This window comes from Leptinotarsa decemlineata, unplaced genomic scaffold, assembly GCF_025532065.1.
Source record: "Leptinotarsa decemlineata unplaced genomic scaffold, Ldec_3_MD MMD2_tig00026358_RagTag_RagTag, whole genome shotgun sequence".
NCBI lineage: Eukaryota > Metazoa > Arthropoda > Insecta > Coleoptera > Chrysomelidae > Leptinotarsa > Leptinotarsa decemlineata.
In genome coordinates this window covers 1,102,082-1,125,621 of record NW_027412703.1, presented here as the reverse complement: position 1 = coordinate 1,125,621, position 23,540 = coordinate 1,102,082, and the positions used below count along the sequence as shown (strand labels likewise).

Below are 23,540 nucleotides of genomic sequence, written 5' to 3'. Positions count from 1 at the left end.
TTATCTCTATTTTTCATGTTTTTGAACTTGTTGATTAGACTATTTTACCAAAAGATTTTTTTCTTTTCTTTGAAAACAAATTATTCCATTGAGGAGTTTCCCGTTAGCTTTCATTGCTTCCACCTTAAAAGCATTCAGTGAAGGTCATTTGCCTACTGGATGAATTAGCAGATTGTTGCATAGAAAAGGGTTTCAACTTATACCTGTAAAAGTTAAGTGAACTTTAAGTCAGGGAATCCTTTGAAATGTAATAAATTTTACCTAAACAGTTACCGACAATTTTGATACAAATCAAGATTTTTTTCACAAGACAACTTAGTGTGAGTTTAACGAATAGTTCCTTCAATATTGCATTTCCGTGTCAAATCGCCGAAAATCCCGATTTTTGGAGTTTTGGGGGTTTTCCCTCACTTTTAGCGTTCTGCCATAGCTTAATGGTTGACCGTAGAAAATAACTTCAGAAATATAAAATGTAATGAATTTTATTTTCTTTCTTTTTGTAAAAGTGATCTTTCTACACAAAATGCGTAGTTTTCGAGTTATTCGCAAAAAACCAAAACTAAATCCATTTTTTTCATAATTTTTGCAAAAAAATATATTTCTCGTAAAACGTTTTGTTGGCAAACCTCAGATTCGTCTTCAGCAGCCCAAAATACTATATACTACATGGATCAATAAGTCCCGAGACTAACCCAGAGATGGCGCTCTTAGTAAACCAGTAACCACGTCTTTCTAGAGTACTAACCTTTGCTTGAAACGTGTCGAAATTTTAAGTCGATCGGACCAGAAACAGCTGAGTTATCGAGGTTAGAGTAAAGTCGTTTTGTAGTTTGTTTCAAAAATGGAAAAAACCGAGTTTCGTGTTCTGATGAAACATTGTTTTTTAATGGGTAAAAACACCGTGCAAGCGAAAGAATGGATTGAAAAATGTTACCCGGACTCTTGTCCATCAAAAGCAACGATTTGTCGGTGGTTTAAACGTGGTCGTACCGACACAAATGACGCAGAACGCTCGGGTAGACCTGTGGAAGCTGTTACACCGGAAAATGTGAGTGAAGTGACAAAAATTGTAATGAAAGATCGTAAAGTGAAGCTCCGTGAGATTGCTGAGGTGACACAGATATCATATGGAAGTGTATTTACTATCCTTCATGAAAAATTGAGCATGAAAAAGGTTTTTTCTAAGTGGGTGCCGCGATTGCTTTCGATGGAACAAAAACAGCAACGAGTCGATGATTCAGAAAGCTGTTTATCGCTATTTACTCGCAACAAAAAAGATTTCTTGCGTCGTTACGTGACCATGGACGAAACATGGATACATCACTACACTCCAGAGTCAAAGCGGCAGTCATCTGAGTGGCGCACAGCTGGCGAAAGCCGTCCGAAACGTCCGAAAACGCAGCAGTCAGCTGGCAAAGTGATGGCGTCAGTTTTTTGGGATGCGCATGGCGTGATTTTCATTGACTACCTCGAAAAAGGTAAATCGATCAACAGTGATTATTATATTGACTTACTGGTACGTTTGAAGGAGGAAATCGCAAAAAAAACGACCGCACATGCAGAGAAAAAAATCCTTTTTTCACCAAGACAATGCACCTTGCCACAGGTCGATGAAAACAATGGCAAAATTAAACGAATTGGGCTTTGATCTGCTTCCCCACCCCCCATACTCACCAGATTTAGCCCCCAGTGACTACTGGCTCTTTGCTGATCTTAAAAAAATGCTCCAGGGAAAAAGATTTGGCTGAAATGAGGAGGTCATCGCTGAAACTGAAACTTATTTTGAAGCGAAAGATACATTTTTTTATAAACATGGTATTGAAAAATTGGAAAAGCGTTGGAACCATTGTATCACCCTAAAAGGAGATTATGTTGATGAATAAAAAAAAATTTGTAAAAAAAATGTTGTTTTCATTGTTAGTCTCGGGACTTATTGATCCATGTGTTAGAACCAAATTTCAAAACTCATGCAAAACTTCCTGCAAACGGCCCTTTTTTTGACACAAGCTGCCTATATAGAGTAGTATATACTTTTAGAAGAGTTCAATTTTTGTGAAAGAAAGTTCACGTCCTTGTAGTCCTCCATCTTGATACAAAAGATTTGGAAATCTTCCATCCTCTATCAAAAACACAGTAATTGTGTCTTACCAGGGTTGGGACATTAATAAATGAAGTTCAAATCTATATCACTTTATTCAATATTCACATTGCCATAGTCATCTTTGGTCAAATAACAGTCGATATATTCAAATATAATATTTAAAGCGTACCAATATACATGTTCCCTATTAAAACTGCATGAAAAAAAAGATTCATTAGATTATTTTCATCAAAAAAACATTGAAAATTATTAGTTTTCTAGTGCATATCATCTTTTTTCGATCGATTTCAACATTTTTACTTACTCTATACTTCTTCTGTGAAACACAAATGGGTACCCAGTTTCCATTTGCTCGCTTAAAATGAGAAAGTGAATACCTAATGTTCTGAGTTTTTGATACTACCAAGTAATAATAAATAATGAGCCTTTTGAAATTCTATTAACATATCAAATGCGACAGTAAACAACTTCATCATTTCAGAAACTATAGAATCTCCGGTCACTCTACATAATTTAAAAAATACCATAAACGTTTATTAGAACTTACCAGTTCTATCATCTTATCTATGTTCATTAGGATGAATGAACTGGCAATCTATTCGTTTTCATAGTCCTATAGGCTACATTTTTACGAACAAAATGTCCGAAGTTGTAAAAAAAGTGGAAGTTTCAGACTTTCCTTTATTTATTACCGTATCGAGGGGGATGTCAAATTGAAGAGTTCATGAATATATTCTAAATTCACCTACTCTTTCTTACTCAGTACATTATTGAATTATTGAATTCATCTACTCATGAATTGTAATCAGTAGACAGGTTGACGTTTGTGAGATTTTTTCGCAGCTCTCATACCGAAAATTTTCAGTATAGGTGAGAAAAATGTTGATTATTATCCAATATGCATATTTGAATACTTTCCATTCTAACTTCATTGAATGTTTTTATTTGTTTGGTGATCCTTTTCTCTCATGCAATATATTTTTTTATGAATAATTTACAATAATGTACATATATTCTTGCAAATGAAACAAGAATTCTACAATGAATAAATATTTGAATGGGAATATAATACAAATTGAATTAATTGAAGCAAATTTATTAATTAACACCCTTCCAAAATACACGCGGTTTTTTGTTGATCACAATCCAACCTTGGGGTGATATCCAATAATGATTCTGCTCAAAAATATATTACACAGTTCCAGGCTTGTTTTCACGACTGTCATCAAAGAGATATATGGTCATATTTGAAATGTTACACCTATTCTGGATTATTTGATAAAATTTCATAATCGAAGAATAGGTAGCCACATTTGGTACCAAACAAATCTAAAACCTGCGATAATGATTTTTTCTACAGACATCAAGTCACATTATTCGATAAATTGCGTACAGTTTCTCCTTCAAAAGCAATGAACAAAATGATAGTCGAATTCACAGGTGTCTTTCTGGTCAAACTTCTAACCGCCTCCCAAAAATATAAACGAGGTGTCATTTGGTTCGAAATAGCATGTAGATAATTTTTGAAAAACTTACAGTGACGCTTGCAAAAATTGCTGAAGTTATACACAATAACTTGAAAAAATGGGGTTTGATTTTCTGTCAGTATCTCAAAAACCATCGGATTGTTTTCAAATCTGAAAGAAGATTCAAAAAGAGGAGAACATTTTCAAAAAAAGTACTACCTTCCAGAACTGTAGGGCCAATATTTATAATTTTTCCAGAGGTAGGTACTCTAGCTTGTGAGAGACAAGCCAAATTTGTGCCTTTGATGGAAAAATAGAATTTTAATATAATTATATAATTTATATATCAAAATGGAGGATTGTAAAAATTCAGGCACCTACCAGATAGATGAATAAACAATAATACGCGCTCAAAAAAATTATCACTATTTTCTAGTTAATTGTGCATTAGTTAACAATTAACCAATCTGATATTTTTTCTGGAGCTTATTTGATAGGTCTCAAAGTAGATTTCCGCTGATGAAATGAAAAAATGGTTATTTTCCAATTTGTTATCAACAATTTACCCAAGTTGAACAAAAAACATTGATTTTTTTTCAATATTAATATCGATTCGTTTTCTCATGATCAGAAGCTACATGGAAATTATTTTTGAAAAAATTAGCTGCTATTGTTTGAAAAATTATCAAAAACAAATGTGTTGTTTATGAGATGATTCAAACATTTCCTCTGGAAACATAATATTTGATGCAAATTATGATTTTTGAAAAAAAAACAATTTTGAAAAAACATTATTGCCTCAAAACGGATTTCTTGATTAACAATTTTTTTTAACACTTGTAAGGGATATCCAGGTACCATCTTTTTCAAATTATGATTCATCTTGGTCTTCGATAATAAAGAGGAGTTTTTATTCAAATCTCCATTGTTTATTTGATGAACAATTTGTTATAAACAATTAAATTTTTTCTATATATTTTTTCTCTCCCTACTTAATGTAACAAAAACAACCATGTATCGTTTCTTGAGAAAAAAAATGTATATATCGAATTTTGAAAATTCTGTTCTCCATTACTACGTCAATCTCACCTATTTATTCTCTATTAATTCAAACTCTCACCCAATTATTCATTCCATTCATAGCAATCAGGAATTTTCACCAACTTTCATGTTTAAATATCGATAATAAATACGACAATATCAATCACGTAACTTTTTATCAGACGTCTATTCATCTATGATTTCAGCTATGCAATTTCACTTGAAATCTATTATTTTTCCTTGAAAAAAAATTTCAGAGATCTGTTTTTCAAAAATTACCGCACTTGCAATGGTCCTGTTCGAAAAAAAAACTGTTAATCAACTAACGCATTATTTATTAGAAAATCATTACAAAAACTTATGACCAGTAGGTGCCCAAATTTTTTCAATTCCCAATTCTGATATTTAATGAGTTGAAGTAGTATTTCAAACTTTCAAAGTAGGGGTGTCTTGCGTAAGCCAGAGAGCAGTTTTAGGACGTATTTGAAACTCTCTGGAAAAATTCTAAATATAGGTTTCACAGTTCCAGGAGATTCGTCCTAAAAACTTCGTTAGTTACTCCATCGTCTTTACCTAATAATTTTTGCCGCAGTCGAAGATGAAACGTCAGGCATAAAGACGCGATGACACCGTGGTTTATTGGCCTTCTAATAAATCCGGAAAATCGCTATGACATAGCGATTGGAAAGGTGGATTGTGCAACGTGAATTTGAGCAGATCTAATTAATAATTTTAATTAATTTAGGATAATAATATCTTTAGGTCATCTATGAACGAATACTGAATAGGTGGATAACCCAAAAATATGATATATATTAGTTTATTTTCCTAACTGAATTTTCTGTTATAATTTCAAATAGAATATAATAGAGATTCTTGTTCTTCACATACCAACGACTTGTTACCGTCTAGTAGCATTTGCGAATCGGCATGTTAGTTGTATTTGTTGTATCGATAAATTCATCAGTTTACATTAACTTTTCCAACATATATTTCAGAAACAAAAAACTCTTCATGAATTGGTGATTGATTCAATTTGCTATCAAGAGAAACTCCTCCGTATTGCCTTCAACAAATTCTGAAATTATAGTTTTTTTATAGGTAGCTTGAGAGTTATATAATTTTTGGCACATTTAAAATGAACCCAAAAGAGTAGATCTATGAAACTGTACATATAATACAAATATTACAATTAATTAGGTACACATATCTTGAATATATTTGTAAAAAGATCGCATTCTTTACTACGTGTTATCATTGCTCCCATTGTCATCAGAAACAACGGATTCACCTTTTTGGAGACAGTCTCTCAGGCCTCGCAAAATGATTTCAACCCTCCGATCAAGTGCGGTGAGGTGGGGATGCCACAAAACTGGTGCAACAGGATCTTTGCTCATACTTTCGCGCAGAGCTGCACTCAATTTTGTTGGTCCATTGTGAAATCTGGAAAAGAAAATGAAGGCAAATTAAATTACACAAAAGGAAACAATAATATAGGTTGTTTCGAAAGTTCTGTCCAGTTTTATGAGTCTTTAAAGTGTGATACTTCAACGTGGGCTGAAAATTCTCGCGCCTAACACATAGATGGCGCTAGCTTCATTGTTTCCACCGCGTTTTTAGTTAGTACTAACCCCTTCAGAAGGAAACTGTTGAAATTTCATAATAGTCTACTCATAAGTTTGTGAGTTATTATGCTAAGAGTGACAGTACTTTTGTAATATTTAAAACAATCAATCAAAAACAATTTCGTGTTTTAATTTTACACTGATTCTTGATGGGAAAAATACCTTTGTTTGAAAGGTGATTGACAATTTGATTTGAAAGGGTTATATTTTTAGGAGTGATTAATTTTTTGGGAAAGAAAGTTTTTGGCTTTCTACTACTCCATCTGATACAAAAAAATGGATGAGAGAATCTTCCAAAGAAAGGAAGGATTAATCAATTTGAAAATAAGTAACTCTATACATGGATGTGTAGATCATGCAAAGAAGTAACTTTCAGACACAAACTGAAAGAAAGTCCTCCTGAAACAGCTACTTTCATATAAACATTGAATTACACGAAAGAAAAATTTTTTTCGAAACAAATACTTCTATATGAATACTGAATTATACAGAAGATACTTTTCTCTATTCAGTTTGTATATCGAACATTCGTGGAGGAACTTTCTTTGGAAGATTCTCTCATCCATTTTTTTGTATCAGATGGAGTAGTAGAAAGCCAAAAACTTTCTTTCCCAAAAAATTAATCACTCCTAAAAATATAACCCTTTCAAATCAAATAAGATTCCTCATGGCTGGGATTAAATCAAATAGGTGAATGAATGTCATTACGATGTCATCGATGACATAAGCAGATCAAGCTTATTCCGTGACATTCAAAATCGTAATTCATGAATGAAGTGTGTGTATTTTCTATAATGTTATCCAATTTGGTACTGAAGAGCCTTAGGGCAAGTGTCTTAAGGCGAAACACGTGTATACCAGTTAGGGTGACAGTGTTCCATGTGAGTACAATTTATTACCATTCATTCAAAGTAGAACTCATGTGAATGATATCTGATTCTTATTCCTCCACAAATGTTCGATATACGAACTGAATAGAGAAAAGTATCTTCTGTATAATTCAGTGTTCATATAGAAGTATTTGTTTCGAAAGAATTTTTTCTTTCGTGTAATTCAATGTTTATATGAAAGTAGCTGTTTCAGGAGGACTTTCTTTCAGTTTGTGTCTGAAAGTTACTTCTTTGCATGATCTACACATCCATGTATAGAGTTACTTATTTTCAAATTGATTAATCCTTCCTTTCTTTGGAAGATTCTCTCATCCATTTTTTTGTATCAGATGGAGTAGTAGAAAGCCAAAAACTTTCTTTCCCAAAAAGTGATTGACAATGTTTCATGATGAATTTCACTAGTTCGGACTTCCATTGTCTACTATATAAAATGATTTGAAATTCCTAAAACAACTAAAAAAGAAGAATAAAAAATGAATAGCTGAAAATAACAATTAAATTAAGCAGAATGATCCTGAAATGAAATAATAGTGAAATAAAATAGAAGTAAAAATAGAACAATTGAATGAATAAAAATAAAGAAATGAAAAATCAAAATAAAAATGAAAAGTGGAGAGATTCCAAGTCACGTTAGTTCACGACGTTTCGATTGTTAGTATCTACAATCGTCTTCTGGTGATGACTGGACTGATTCCTCCGAGAGATGACTATTTATAGGTCGTTCGAGTACTTTCACTTATCCCCGCTTTCCATTTTCCGCTTCACTGGTTCCGTGGGAGATGACCGTTTTGGCGGGAGTTGGCTATTTTTCGCTTGATGATGGGTTTCCATATGTTGCGTATTTCTACGCTGGATTGACTTAATATATTGTTGGACAACATGTATGCGGCTTCCTTGAATTCTCTCCTAAACCGATGTTCCTCTCTGTGCAAGATCTCAGCTTGGGACCACTCGATGTTGTGTTGATGGGTTCAAACATGGTCTGCTATTCCTGATTTGCTGGTTTCCCCTCGCTGTGTGTATTTCTTGTGCTCGGCAATGCGAACATTCAATATCCTCTTAGTTTCACCAATATAGGATTTTCCGCACTCACAGGGTATCCTGTAAATGCACTGCTTGGAATCGCAGTCCGCGGTTGATGGCCTGGTTTTCGTGAGGCTGCTACGGATAGTGTTACCGGATCTGAAGCAGGTTCTGATGTTGTACTTGGAACCAATTCTTCTTATCCTCTCCGATAATCCTCTGATGTAGTGCAAGCGCTGGTTGTGACGGCTTTTCTTCCTTGCGTGCCCCCTGCTGTCTTTTAGTCAAAGTCTTTTCTACTATCGCTTTGGAGTAGCAATTCCGTTGAAGATCATTTTCGATGATGTCTAGTTCTTTTTCGAGACCTTTCTTCGTATTACAGAGCCCAAAAGCACGGTCTAATAGAGTCTTGATGATTCCTCTTTTAGTCGATTGATGGTAGTTGGATTCGTGGTTCAGATACTGTCCCGTATGAGTGGGTTTTCGGTATACAGATGTTTCCCACTTAGTGTCGGTCCTCTTCACCAAAATGTCTAAGAATGGCAATTCGTTGTGGATTTCCTTCTCCATTGTGAAAGTGATGTAGGGTCTCACGCTGTTGATGTGTTTCAGGAAGGCGTCTAGTTCAGTATTCCCATGGTTCCATATTATGAAGGTGTCGTCAACATATCTCAACCAGACTCGAGGTTTCTTGTGGGCTGCTTCTTCAATGGCCAGAGTTTGAAACCACTCCATATATATGTTGGCTATGACTGGTGAAAGTGGCGATCCCATTGGCAGTCCCTCATCTTGTGTAAAGAATTCGTCCTTCAGTTGGAAATAACAGTTTCGTACAGAGCATCCTAGTAATTCCATAATTACTTTTATACTGTATGATATACATATACTGTATGATTCAGAGTGCTTCCTCCGGAAGCACTCAAAATCGAAACGTTGGTGTAAAGGCTTTCCACGTCGAAACTAATTAGTTGATCTTCCTGTGTGACCTCAATTGACCCAAGTAGTTCGACAAAATGCCTTGCCGGAACGTCCTTCTTGTGGATTTTGGGTAGTCCATAAAGTGAGGGGGCTTACTGTGGTGCGGTGTTAGCGATGATCTCTCCTTGTCCGAAAAATAGACTTGGTGTTTTTTCAAAATCTGGTACAACTTCCTTTCGATTGATGCAGTAGGGTCCCGTACGATCTTTGTGTATCGTCCCTTCTGAAGAACCCCTTCGATCTTCTGTTCGTAGAGAACGGTATCCATTACCACAGTAGCGTTTCCTTTATCTGCAGGTAGGATCTTGATGGTGTTGTCTCTATGTAGGCCGTTCAGAGCTCTACGTTCTTCATTGCTGATGTTAGATGTTGGAACTGGTCCTCGCTCCAGCTGTTCTCTAATTTTCTATCTGAACTCTTCTGCCTCGGTCTGGTCAATAAGGGAACTGGTGGATTCCACTGCAGTCATTATCTCCAAAGTGGGCACAGATGTTGGCGTAATGGCGAAATTTAGGCCTTTCGTCAACAAGGATTCCTCTATTCCCATGAGCGGGTGGGAACTCATGTTGATGACGTTGGCGGCTTCATAGTTGTCCTGTTTTCGGTCTGTATTTGGGCATTGTTTCCTCACTAACTTCTCCCACTTTCTGTTGTGGGTATTCTCCATGTCTTGGCGGATCTTCAAACACGTGCTTTCAATCTTGGCAAAGATTAGTCCATGATCATCTTCCAATGTCTCTCTTCTTATTTCTTCGAATGGTTCCGTGGCATCCTGCAACAAAGTTGACCTCTTCCAATGGTGATAATTGATTTGAGACTTTATCAGTGCTCGGCTGGCGCGTTCAATATGCGTTTAACTCTTTCTCCTGGGATTGACCTGCTTCAGATCTGGGAACACTATCCGTAGCAGCCTCACGAAAACCAGGCCACCAAACGCGGACTGCGATTCCAAAAATTGCATTTATCGGATAGCCTATGAGTGCGGAAAATCCTATATTGGTGAAACTAAGAGGCCATTGAATGTTCGCATTGCCGAGCACAAGAACCACACACAGCGATGGGAAACCAGGAAATCGGGAATGGCAGACCATGTTTGGACCCATCAACACAACATCGAGTGATCCCAAGCTGAGATCTTGCACAAAGAGAAACATTGGTTTAAGAGAAAATTCAAGGAAGCGGCATACATGTTGTCCAACAACGTATTCAGCCAAGCCAGTGTAGAAATACGCAACATATGGAAACCCATCATCAAGCGAAAAATGGCCAACTCCCGCCAAACGGTCATTTCCCACGGAACCAGTGAAGTGGAAAATGGATAGCGCGGATAAGTGAAAGTACTCGAACGACCTATAAATAGTCATCTCTCGGAGGAATCAGTCCAGTCATCACCCGAAGACGATTGTAGATACTAACAATCGAAATGTCGTGAACTAACGTGACTTGGAATCTCTCCACTTTTTATTTTTATTTTCATTTTTCATTTCCTCATTTTTATTTATTCACTTGTTCTATTTTTACTTGTATTTTATTTCATTTCAGGTTTATTTTGCTTAATATAATTGTTATTTCCAGCTATTCATTTTTAATTGTTCTTTTTTAGTTGTTCCAGGGATTTCAAATCATTGGAAGTCCGAACTAGTGAAAAAAATACCGTTTAAGCAAAACAATGACTTTTAAAGGGTTATAAGGACTCCGCTTCATCAGAAACAACAAATAAACGTTGGTTTGCTGACTTCAAATGTGGTCGTAGAGACATCGATGATGCAGAACGCAGTGAACATCCAAATGAGGCAGTAACACCAGAAAACATAAAAAAAGCCATAAAAACGTTTTGAGTGATCGAAAAGTAAAGTTATGTCAGGTTAGGTCCAAAGTGAGTGGGTCTATTTGACTCTACACCGCAACCCGCAAGGGTTTATTGTGGCTCACACCTGTTCACACTCGACCAAATAAACCCAGCTTCTTAACGAAGCCGATTAGTTTGTATGGTGAGTGTTCTTTCAGGTCAGATGGTAACATTCGGTCCCCAGCGGGGCAGGCACAAAGTATATGCTCTGCTGTTTCATAATTAATGAGGTAGTCGGATAGTCAAGGGGCAAGATTCCCATCTTGATACCCGCGACAACCTTGCGTACGCCGCTCAAGAATTTGGTGCAAGGCGGTTTCATAAGGTACTTCGCTCTTGAGGAGACGACTCATTCGTTTTCTAGCTGCATCACCAAACTTTTTTTTTAGGTTCAGTTATTGGATCAGGAGTTGGAGAGTTGAGAAGCTTTCGCTCCTGATTTAAATTTACAGAGAGGTCAGTTGTAGTCGTAAGCTCGACATCCATCTCCTATGTAGGGGGGTAATATAACCAGCAGAGTCCTAAAAAAAAGTTGCATGTTGCAAAAATGAAGTTGCATGAGTTAGCTGATATTATAAATATATTAAAAGAACGTGTTTGCTCAATAAGTCATGAGCATTTCTATCGTATATCATCTATATTTGGAATAACGCAATCGAGAAACATGGAGAGTCAAGAGTTGTTGCGCTTGATATTTCTAAGGTCTATTACCGTGAGTGGCATTAGGGTTTGCTGGCCAAACTTCGAAGCTATGGCTTGGATCATTTTTGTGTATGGCTCTTCACCTTCCTGAAAAAACGATCGCAGCAAGTGGCCATCGATAAGGTCATATCCACTGGGAAATCTGCCAACCTATTCACGAAACTGTTCTTTAGAACCGATATGCATAACCTAAATTTGATATTCAAACATCTTTTGACTGCACCTAAATATAAACTTCTCTTTTTCGAGGATCTTTTTATTATAACATTGCACGCTTATATAATCGGCTACCCATTGAATTGAAATCCCTAACACCACTTAGTTTAAAGAAAAATCTGAAGAGGTTTATGCTACAATCCGGTTTTTTTTTTCATAATATTGATCAGTTTACACCTATACATAATATATTTTTACCATAAATATGTAGAAATCATCAAATTCATCATTAAAATATTTATATTCACATATAAAATATCAAATTCTCATTCATTCGTTTTTGTCCTCTTTTCTGTTTTCTTCTCTTTTTCTTCTTTTTCTCTCCCTACTTTTCTTTTTTTTTTCTTATATTTTTCATCAAGTTCGATTACTATCTCTTGTACTGAGTAACCTTTCATTCATTATCCCAAATTTAAATTTTTTGAGTTGACCCGTTTAAAAAATAAATGGGGGGGACATTAAAGAAATGCACTGTACCTATATCTCTATACAATATTAATATTGCTTCTTCCAGAGTGGAGTAGACTACACCTGGCCGTATAAATATAAAAATAATAATGATGGAAATGAAATTTGTAATCATAATGATGATGATCATTCAGATAATGATAATGCAGAGGAAGGGATAGCGATCGGCAAAGCAGGGTTTTAAGATGAATCCTTTGTATTTTTAAAATATTTTGAATGTGTTGCTTGAGTGTTGGTTTTAATTTACTTATTTTTTGATTTTTTTAGGTGTGCTGAAATAAGATTGTCCAGTTTAGGTCCGAAGAAGAAAATTAATCTTTGTGTATGAATTTTTTTCGAAAGCATTCGATACCATCAATCATGAGCTGATTTGCATGAAACTCAAATATTATGGTTTTGATAGTGCTGCCTTATTTCTCATCTGGTCTTATTTACTTGGTCAATCTCAAAAAGTTGTTGTTGATGGTCATCACTCCTTCCCTCTTGATATTCTATCAGGAGTACCACAGGGTTCCATTTTGGGACCTTTATTGTTCATCATTCATACTACTGACATTATCTCGTCCATCAAGAAATGTAAAATACAGGCGTATGCTGATGACATACAATTATACATGCACTTTAAAATCGATGAGTGTGCTGAGGCACAAAATCCCTTCAACACTGATCTTGATTTGATCAATGGGCTATCAAGTGAACATGATTTGAAAATTAATCCTAATAAAACAATGATGATGCACTTTGGATCGCAGAAGAATCGTAAATTTGCAGAAAACAATTTTCGTTTAGAACTAGGTTATACTATCTTGACTTCTGTCAATACAGCTAAAAACTTAGGGGTCATGCTTGACACTGATCTTAGATTTACCAGTCATGTTAAAAATTTAATGAAAAAAGCTTATATGTCATTGAAACTGTTATACTGTAATCGTTTTATTATGAGCCAACCTCTAAAAAGAATGCTCTGTGATAGTTTGGTGCTAAGCCATTTCAACTACTGTGACTTCATATATGGGCCATACTTATATGATTCAGATAAAAAAAGAATACAAAAAGTGCAAAATTCTTGTTGCCGCCTAATTTATGGACTTTGTGAGTATGATTCAATTTCTGAAGCCTTTAAAAACTCCCGCTGGCTCAATATGAAAAACCGTATGATTCATCATTTGGGTTGTTTTGTCCATAAATTGATCACCCTTCCCCATTCTCCTCTTTTAATACAAAAACTAATTCTGCGTGAAAATATTCACTCAAGAAACATCAGACATAAAAACAAATTAACTATGCCACAACATCGCACTACACAGTTTCAGAGATCATTTCTTTTTGGTGCTGTAAAACTCTATAATTCATTGCCTGAGCAATTAAAGAGATTCAATATCAGGAAATTCAAATACAAATATAAAAATTATATCTATGATAGTCAGTAATGTCAACTTTTACTTTTTAGACAACAGATCAATTCAATTAAATTATTTATCAACTATCTTTAGAAGGTAATCACAAATTATTATTTTATTTACGGTTCTCATTTCGTGGTACCATCACTGTTAATTGCTTTTATTTTTGTATGTTTGCGTGCATTATGGAGTGGTGCTTGTTGATTGAGCCAACCTCTAAAAAGAGTTAGAGTAGCTTTGAGCTAGACTTCGCCAAGGAGTACCAAAAAACTCCTGTGAACTATTTTCATTTTCAAATATATCTTTGTATTGTTTTTTTTGTATTATCAATAAAGCCGATTTATTATTATTATTATTATTAATTTTTTTAAAGAGCGGAATTTTGATATGCAAGTTTTTGACTGATCTTGTTGTTTTGTGAGCGATAAAACAAAATTTCTGGATATTCAAGAATATCCATACCAGACAGTGGTAATACTATATAGAATAGTATATATACTATTATAGAACTTGTAATAAATCACTGAGAAAAAAAATCGTGACAATAACTTGAAAAGGGACCTGATAAGAATGCGCTCCAAAAATATTAGGAATTATGTATCGCTCACACGAAAAAACGGACAACTGCAAATGAATGCATTCTAACATTTAATCGCCAATCTCACCCTCTGATGATGTGGTAATTCCACTTGTTTCACCTAAGTTCTCTAGCGGAAACTTTTTAAATAGTAGCCCGCGAGAAGCGATGAAACTAATTTCGAGAAGTGGAAAAAAATGGAGGAACGTTTGCCGTTTATATGAACTCCTAAAATCGTAGCTTGAAGGGATCTCCAGAGAATCAGGCAAACAGGCCCTTTCAATAGAAAACCGTAGTTTGAGAATCGCGTGTAAGTATGCCCATTCAAACTAATTACATCTGGATGAAAGAACTTTGCTCGAGGCTAAGCAGATGAACAGAACGATGCCATATCAATTCAATTTCCCACGCACTCTCATTCGAAAGAGAAGTATATAGTACAGGGTGTATTTCATATGATATGATTGATTTCATAGGATTACTTGTCATATTTCATGGAAAAAATTCATATGAACGTGTATCCTAATTTGCTTTGTTTTGTTAAATCTGGTGATCTAGCGGGCCACCGTACAGGCCCATTCCGTCCTATACATTTATTCGGAAATACTTCATTTAGATAATATCTCACTTCTGCCGAGTAGTGAGAAGGTGCACATACATTGTTCCATTCATATATCCCTGAAAAAAGTATGGACCAATTACATATTCTTCAATGATGCCTCCCCAGACATTTATCGACCACCTATATTGATAGTCCACCTGTCCACGAATTTTTCCCATGGCCCAATTGCAAAATCTCACTCTTTTCTCAAAATCGGTATACAGTAGTATGAGATGGATGAAAGCAATATTTTTTCAAAACTCGTTGCACTGATCTCTCACTTATATCCACTATTTCATCAATTTGTCGTTGACTCCTACTAGGATCTTCTTCAAAAGCAAAAAGAACTTGCAATTCATTATCTTCATTAGTAGCTGGCTTGATGCGCTCATGTTTAGAATAATTGATACATCCAGTTTCAACAAATCGTTTAATTTTATTTTATTGGCTGAAGGTTGTTTTAGACCGAAAAAATATGGCACAAATTTCAAGATCATTGAAATTATTGTAATTATTCAAGAACATACATTTTGCGGTGTAATTCAAAACTTGTTCATCTAGCAACAGGTAATTTTAGGCATGGTAATTTTAAGGAAAGGCTGGGACAACAACTATGCATCAAATGAAGAAATTGCACGGTGTTCTATTTAGAGAATAAATGTGTTATAAACATAATATATATCTCGATCACAGCCGTCACATATGGCTTTACAGTAAAAAAATCATTGATATTATGGCGATATAATAGAGAGTTGTCATTTTTAGAAAAAAAAATAATAAGAAAAACTATAGGACACGCTATAATGTACAAAATTGAAACAAGATATCTTTCGTACATTCCTATCAGTCGTCAAATGGATTTCGCTTTGAAAAAAGTCTTTCATCGAGTTTATGGCGTAGAAATAGGAAGAACTATCATTTTTTGAAAAAAATGCTTTTTTAACCTAGCCATAGGGAATACTCAATGAAATTTGTATAGGTTTTGTTGACGCTCCTTATGGATCGATAATATACAGGGTGTTCTATTCAAAATAAGAAAGATTCTGCAAATTTTTGTTTACAATATGTGGCAAGCGGTTTTTCATACCCTGTATATCACAGATCGACTTCAGATACATCGTTTGAGAGAGTTACTACTATAGAATATTTGACCAAAAAAAAATACAATTGGAGTTGGCACAACTTTATAATTTTAAATATTCTGAGTGACGAATATTGGAAAAAAACTGTCATGCTAGATATCTCGAAAATCGTCAATATTTTCAAAATGAAGATATACATAAAGTGTCTTTCATTTTCTATGTAGATACCGAAAAAACGATAAAAAATATAGGTTGCCATTTGAAAAAACACAGTTGGGATCCGCCCTGTGAACACCCTGTGTGACCGCCAATAATTTTAATTTGTCTAGCTCGTGCAATGAGGTGATATTATAGAAATTTAGATTCCTATCTGTTTCCTAAATAGAGATACGGAACACCGCGCCACTGTTGCAGGACCCTGTATAAATTATAGTGTGGGTCATGCCGATGTTTTATATAGGTCAAACTGGAAAAGCGTTCAATGCCCGCATAGAGGAACACAAATATAGTTTCCAGAATAGAAAAATAAAATCCACATATGCCAGTCATTCAATCTCAGAGGGACATGAGTTCAACCATGAATACAAACCCCTTCATTTCCAGAAGAAAGGTTTGAAACTTAACCTGTTGGAGAGTATGGAAATGAACAAATTCAAAAACTCTCAACATCTTATGAACGATCAAACTGAATTGAATAATTCGCCATTATTGAGTCTGTTCATTTTTGCAGGTAAAAATAGTTAGGTTAGGTATTAATTAGTTTTTTAATATGGATTTTCATCAAGTATCGACAAGTTCTATTCAATTAGATAATTATATATTTGTCTATTTCTATAGATTTGAGAATACCTGGTGGTAAAGAGTAAAGCCATACTTCATGGTTGTGAAGAAAGCAGACAGTCTCTAAAATGAATATTTCAAATATTATTAATATTTCATTTCTGCAGAAAAGTGGTTCACACGAGTCACGCATCTTCAGTTTAAATTTATTTTCTGGATAACGAATATACTCTGCATCAGGATGTGGTTGCCTGAGCCCCAGAAAAGAATTCCACACCGGAGATGACTTTCCATAAGTGATTAGTATGCAGAGCCGTACTTTTACCATCTGACCTGAAAGACTATATACCCACCATATAGCAGGGGAGCCCACGATGCTAAATGGGGGATTCACTCGAGCGTCATAGAGACATATTAGGTTACAAATCGTAGATGATAAGAAGAAACAAATGTTATATGATATATACCTTCTAATCGGTGGGGGAAGTGGCTATAGATTTTTAAATATGTAAAAAAATACTGTTGCATGGACGTACTCGAGCGCGTCAGATATTGATAGCATCAATGCCCTAAGTATTTTCAATAATGTTCATATGTTAATATGATCCTTTGCATGATGCGGTTGGTAAGGATTAAAAGTGAAAAGAAAAAACATTCAATCGAGCGCGTCAGATTTTCTAAGGGGGTGTTAAGTGCAACAAAAAAAAGCTCTCATCCAATAATCTGACGATTTTGATCAAGAAACTCGCAGCCATTATTATAATGTGCAAAGAAAATTCGCCATTTTGAAATACTCAAGCGCGTCAGATTGAGATATATATGGTTCATCTTTATGTTTTAGACGTGCTGTCTCATAATCTGACGATTATCTAGAGGGATTCGCCTAATCTGACAAAATAATATATATTTTTTATTTTATTTTGTAATCATTGAACTTAATTGATTGAAGAGCTCGGGAAATATCATGCAAATGAATGAGTGTATGTTTTTTAAGTAGAATACTTGTATTTATAAGAAAATAATTTTTAAAAAATTCTCAAAAAAATTTAATTTTTCATTGATTAATCAATGAAGAAAAGAGAAATGAAACTTTCTATGTGTTTTACCACTTTTATTTGTAACTAACTTTACTGCAGTTTCGTCCTATAAGGATATTTTCAAACTTATACAATATATAAGTTTGAAAATGTCCTTATAGGATGAAACTGCAGTAACGTTAGTTACAAATAAAAGTGGTAAAAAACATAGGAAATGTTAGTTACAAAAAAAAGTGGTTAAAAACATAAAAAGTTTCATTTCTCTTTTCTCCATTATGATTTCCCGCCACGTAGTAACGGCTACATTCATCAAATCATTGATTAATTAATCATCATCTTCATCTTCATCGCGAACGAGTCTCTGTGATCAGCTGTGAAGGCGTCATGGCAACAGAATTCAGAGTGGGGACGGAGTGAGAGAGTAATAGATAGAGAAAGAGTGAATAGAGAATAGAGGAATAGAAACTCGAAAAGGGAAATATAGGTATCACACAGCTGCACGCAGTAAACTTTATCGACGAATATTTGTTATTTCGGCTTGCGGAAATCGTCTGATTATATATTATTCGTTATCCTTGAATCATTTCCTTCGAAATAAAAAAAAATTAGCTACGCTCGAGAATGTCGAAATGTCGTTATTTTTTTACAACTTTGCTGCCCTCCCCTTTCTTTACGTCACTCTCAAATTGTCAGATTACTGGAATATATACTTTTTAGCATGTAATTAACTCACCCTACCTTAATCTGACGCGCTCGAGAATTTCTGATGATCAATTTTTCTTTACTAATCTGATCCTTTATCCTTCACGGGCGGCCTTATATATAGGGCTCATATTTGGTGGAGGTACTTACCCGGGTACAAGGTATCCCCCTGTATATTAATCTGCCGCGCTTTAGTAAATCCCGAAATCCCCGCTTGTGCTCCCCTATCAATATAAACTAATCGGCTTCGTTAAGAAGCTGGGTTTATTTGTTCGAGTATGAATAGGTGTGACCCACAATAAATCCTTGTGGGTTGCGGTGGAGGGTCGAATAGACCCGCTCACTTTGGACCTAACCTTACCTAGCCTACTGATATGACCTTGACAGCTATCCGCTTTCAAATGAGTGAACTCAAATGAACTACGTATTTCTCAGTTAGTCTCAGTAATAAAACATTTAATTTTGGGCACAAATTCAATAGCATTGTGTGAAACTACAATTCAGTTCTTATTGTTACTTAAAAAAAATAGCAGCACCGGGTTCAGACACCCCAGACAGAAATTGCTTTTAGAGAGTCATTTACGTAAATCCTATAACACACCTTTGGTTTCAAGACCGTTTCGGGAAAGTGTTGCAAATATCAAGATTTTAATATTTCTTCAATCGTATCAATTCTTTTATGAATAAAGACATTGGTTGATGCAGGAATTCGATAATAAACCATCACGAACTTGTGACAGAGTTTGGAAGCGTGCCTCACGCAAATATAATCTTCCATTCCATTCAGTCGCCTCATTCCGTGTTACGACATCCGAAATGAGCAGCAGTTTCAGAGATTACTTTTACAGCTACCTTGGCCTTACCACGACTCTTGGATCTCTGCAATAATAGGCGTTAGACACGGACCCCATCACAGGAACATTATAGAAAATGCAATTTCTGATACATCTTTTTTATGAATATGAAATGTTTCACAAAGACGTAACAGGCAATGTGGAATATTCCATACTATTGGGTCTCATAGCTTCGATCTCAAACTTGAATGGATTTATCTGATGAAATGATAATTGGGTAAAACAACCAAAAACAGTCAATGAGTATTCAGGATTCGATATTTTCTTTCTGATGTATAAGAAATTGGATATACTACCTGGGGTAGAAAGTCTCTGGCCTAACAGATAGATGGAGCTAGTTTTATAGCTTTCACCGCTTTTTCAGCTAGTACCAACCTTCGAAAGAAAGCTGTTGAAATTTCATAATATTCTACTCATAAATTTGCGAGTTATTGTGCTAAGAGTGGCACTACTTTTGTTGTTTTCAAAACAACGTATCAAAAACAATTTCGAGTTTCAATTTGACACTGCTTCTTGATGGGAAAAAATACCGTTCAAGCAAAGCAATGGCTTGAAAAGGACTCCGCTTCATCAAAAACAACAATTAACCGTTGGTTGGCTGAGTTTTGAGCAAAACATGTTTTTGAAATTGGCAGATTCAATTCATTTGACCGCCTTGTGTGGTATGTGGCTACAGATTCATAGTTCTCCATATTTTTATATATAATCGATACGGGTTCCATTATGAATATACAGTGCATTTCTTTTACTGCGTTCCCCTTTTCTTTTTTGAACGGATCAACTCAAAAAAATCAAATTTGGCATAATGGAATATATGAATGAATACTTTATTTTGAAGTGGAATTGACAGATAAAACTTTCAAGATGGCGACTGGGCGCCTGAAGAGGAATAGGTATCATTCATGAAAAATTAAAATGGTACAATCGTCTCCCATTTTAATTTTTCATCGTCTCCCATTTTCCGCTTCATTGATTCCGTGGGAGATGACCGTTTTGGCCATCTCCCACGGAATCAATGAAGATGACCGTTTTGGCGGGAGTTGGCCATTTTTCGCTTGATGATGGGTTTCCATATGTTGCGTATTTCTACGCTGGCCTAGCTGAATACGTTGTTGGACAACATGTATGCGGCTTCCTTGAATTTTCTCCTAAACCAATGTTCCTCTCTGTGCAAGATCTCAGCTTGGGAACACTCGATGTTGTGTTGATGAGTCCAAACATAGTCTGCTATTCCTGATTTGCTGGTTTCCCCACGCTGTGTGTGTTTTTCTTGTGTTCGGCAATGCGAACATTCAATGGCCTCTCAACGACCTCTTCAATGGCCTCACAACGAATTGCCATTCTTAGTTTTGGTGAAGAGGACCGACACTAAGTGGGAAACATTTGTATACCGAAAACCCACTCATACGGGACAGTATCTGAACGACGAATCCAACCACAATCAATCAACTGAAAGAGGAATCATCAAGACTTCATTAGACCGTGCTTTCGGGCTCTGTAACACGAAGGAAGGTCTCGAGAAGGAACTAGACATCATCAAAAATTATCTTCAACGGAATGGCTACTCCAAAACGATGGTAGAAAAGACCTTGACTAAAAGACAGCAGGAGCCTCGCAAGGAAGAGAAGCCGTCACAACCAGTGCTTGTACTTCCCTACATCAGAGGATTATCGGAGAGGATAAAGAGAATTGGTTTCAAGTACAACATCAGAACCTGTTTCAGATCCGGTAACACTATCCGTAGCAGCCTCACGAAAACCAGGCCACTAAACGCGGACTGCGATTCCAAGAATTGCATTTACCGGATACCCTGTGAGTGCGGAAATCCTGTATTGGTGAAACTAAGAGGCCATTGAATGTTCGCATTGCCGAACACAAGAAAAACACACAGCGAGGGGAAACCAGCAAATCAGGAATAGCAGACCATGTTTGGATTCATCAACACAACATCGAGTGGTCCCAAGCTGGGATCTTGTACAGAGAGGAACATTGGTTTAGGTGAAAATTCAAAGAAGCCGCTTACATGTTGTCCAACAACGTATTCAGCCAAGCCAGCGTAGAAATACGCAACATATGGAAACCCATTATCAAGCGAAAATTAGCCAACTCCCACCAAACGGTCATCTCCCACGGAACCAGTGAAGCGGAAAATGGAAAGCGGGGATAAGTGAAAGTACTCGAACGACCTATAAATAGCCATCTCTCGGAGGAATCAGTCCAGTCATCACCCGAAGACGATTGTAGATACTGACAATCGAAACGGCGTGAACTAACGTGACTTGGAATCTCTCAACTCTTCATTTTCGTTTTTCATTTCTTTATTTTTGTTCAATTGTTCTATTTTACTTGTATTTCATTTCACTATTATTTCATTTCAGGTTTATTTTGCTTAATATAATTGTTATTTTCAGCTATTCATTTTTAATTCTTCTTTTTTAGTTGTTCCAGGGATTTCAAATCCTTTTATATAGTAAACAATGGAATTGTTCATGAAACATTGTCAATCACCTTCAAACAAACCAATCCTCACGTTTTCCGGGAAACACATACCCAACATCCAAAAAAAAAATAACGTTTGGGTAGGAATATTGGGAAACCATATTGTAGGGCCTCTATTTATTTATCAAAATTCAACAGGAGAACTGTATTTGTATATGTTGAAAACTACTGTTGACCCTCTCATCACTGAAATCGTCGAAGCGAATCCTGATGAATTCGATATGGATATTGTATTCCAACAAGATGAACCACCACCACATTACTCCATACAAGTGAGATACTAATTGGATACTACTTTTCCCGGTGATTGGATTGGCCGTCGAGGTCCTACAGAATGGCCAGCCCGCTTGCCAGATTTGACACCTGTGGACTTATTTATGGGGCTATTCGAAGCAAAAGATGTACCAAACTGAACCTACTTCAATATTGGATATACAGCAGAGAATAATAAATATTTGTAGAGATATTGAAGTTACTGTTTTCCAAAATAATCAGCGTGAAATATCGGATAGGTTGTTCATATGTAAAGAAGTTCAAGACAACCATTTCGAGCATCTTCTGAACTGACATTGTCATTTTTCTCTGAATCTCGAAACATTGTTACAGGTGTGCCCCAAGGTAGTGTTTTGGGGCCTACACTATTTATTTTATTTGTTAATGACCTTTCAAAAATTATTCATCTACAGTGCTCTATACAATTTGCTGATGACACATCTGTTACTGTCAGTGGTTCGGAATGTGAAACATTGTCAGTAAGAGCAAATGATGCTGTATCCAACATGCAAAATTATTGTTCTAAGAATGGCTTGATTCTAAATAATCTTAAAACCAACACCATTCTCTTTACAATTCAGGAAACTGATTGTAGTGTATTGGTTAGGTCTGAGATTAAAAGTATTGAACAGGTAAACTATAAAAAATTTTTAGGAGTTTTTATTGCCTCTCAACTCAATTGGAATCATCATGTTCATTTCATACTGAAGAAATTAGCGATACATTGTTTCGTTATATGCGTAATTTGCGTAATTTTGTGTCTAATGAAATTCTCAAAAGTTACTATTATGCATATGTTTACTCTGCCCTCAATTACTGTATTATTTGTTTTGGCAACTGCAATGGAATCAGTGACTTATTAATTTTCCAGAAAAAGATTATTAGAACAATTTGTTTTAAAAAACCACTCGATTCCTGTAAACCACTATTTGCAAAGTTGAATATATTAACTGTAACTTGCATGTATATTTTTAATTGCGTAATCTACGTTAAATCAAATTGCTCCAAGTTTCAGAACAGAGATGATACATGTCTTCTTCCGGGCTTCACCCTGAGAAAAAACTATAACATTTTAATTCCTAGTCATAAGTTAGCCAAGACAAAGACTACAGAATACTATAAGACGTGTCACTCGCTCATTTTTCGACATCTGAGAAATCTCGCCGCCCGCTAGCGACAGCGGGTAATTACCAGCCGAGGTAGTACAGTGTGTCGCTTGAAGTTACCAGTTCTCGTCGGCCACGAGATATAAAGGTTGTCCGTATTGTTTGGTATTGTCAAAGACTACAGAATCGGTAAACTTTGGTATTGTGATAGTGTTGTGTTCGTTCGGAGTTCGAAATATTTATTTTGTGAAAATGTCGACGTATTGCTCA

At 35.6% G+C, this 23,540-nt stretch overlaps 1 protein-coding gene across 1 annotated transcript in view; it reads right to left on the bottom strand.

Moving 5' to 3' along the window:
- Positions 1-2,174: 2,174 nt before the first annotated feature.
- The window catches only part of LOC111506192 (extracellular serine/threonine protein CG31145), a 340,043-nt gene continuing 318,677 nt past the window's right edge, over positions 2,175-23,540 (bottom strand). The window contains exon 10 of the mRNA XM_074184737.1: positions 2,175-6,051. Within this exon, the coding sequence (XP_074040838.1) occupies positions 5,853-6,051 (199 nt within the window). The 3' untranslated portion in view covers positions 2,175-5,852. The remainder of the gene's footprint in view (positions 6,052-23,540) is intronic.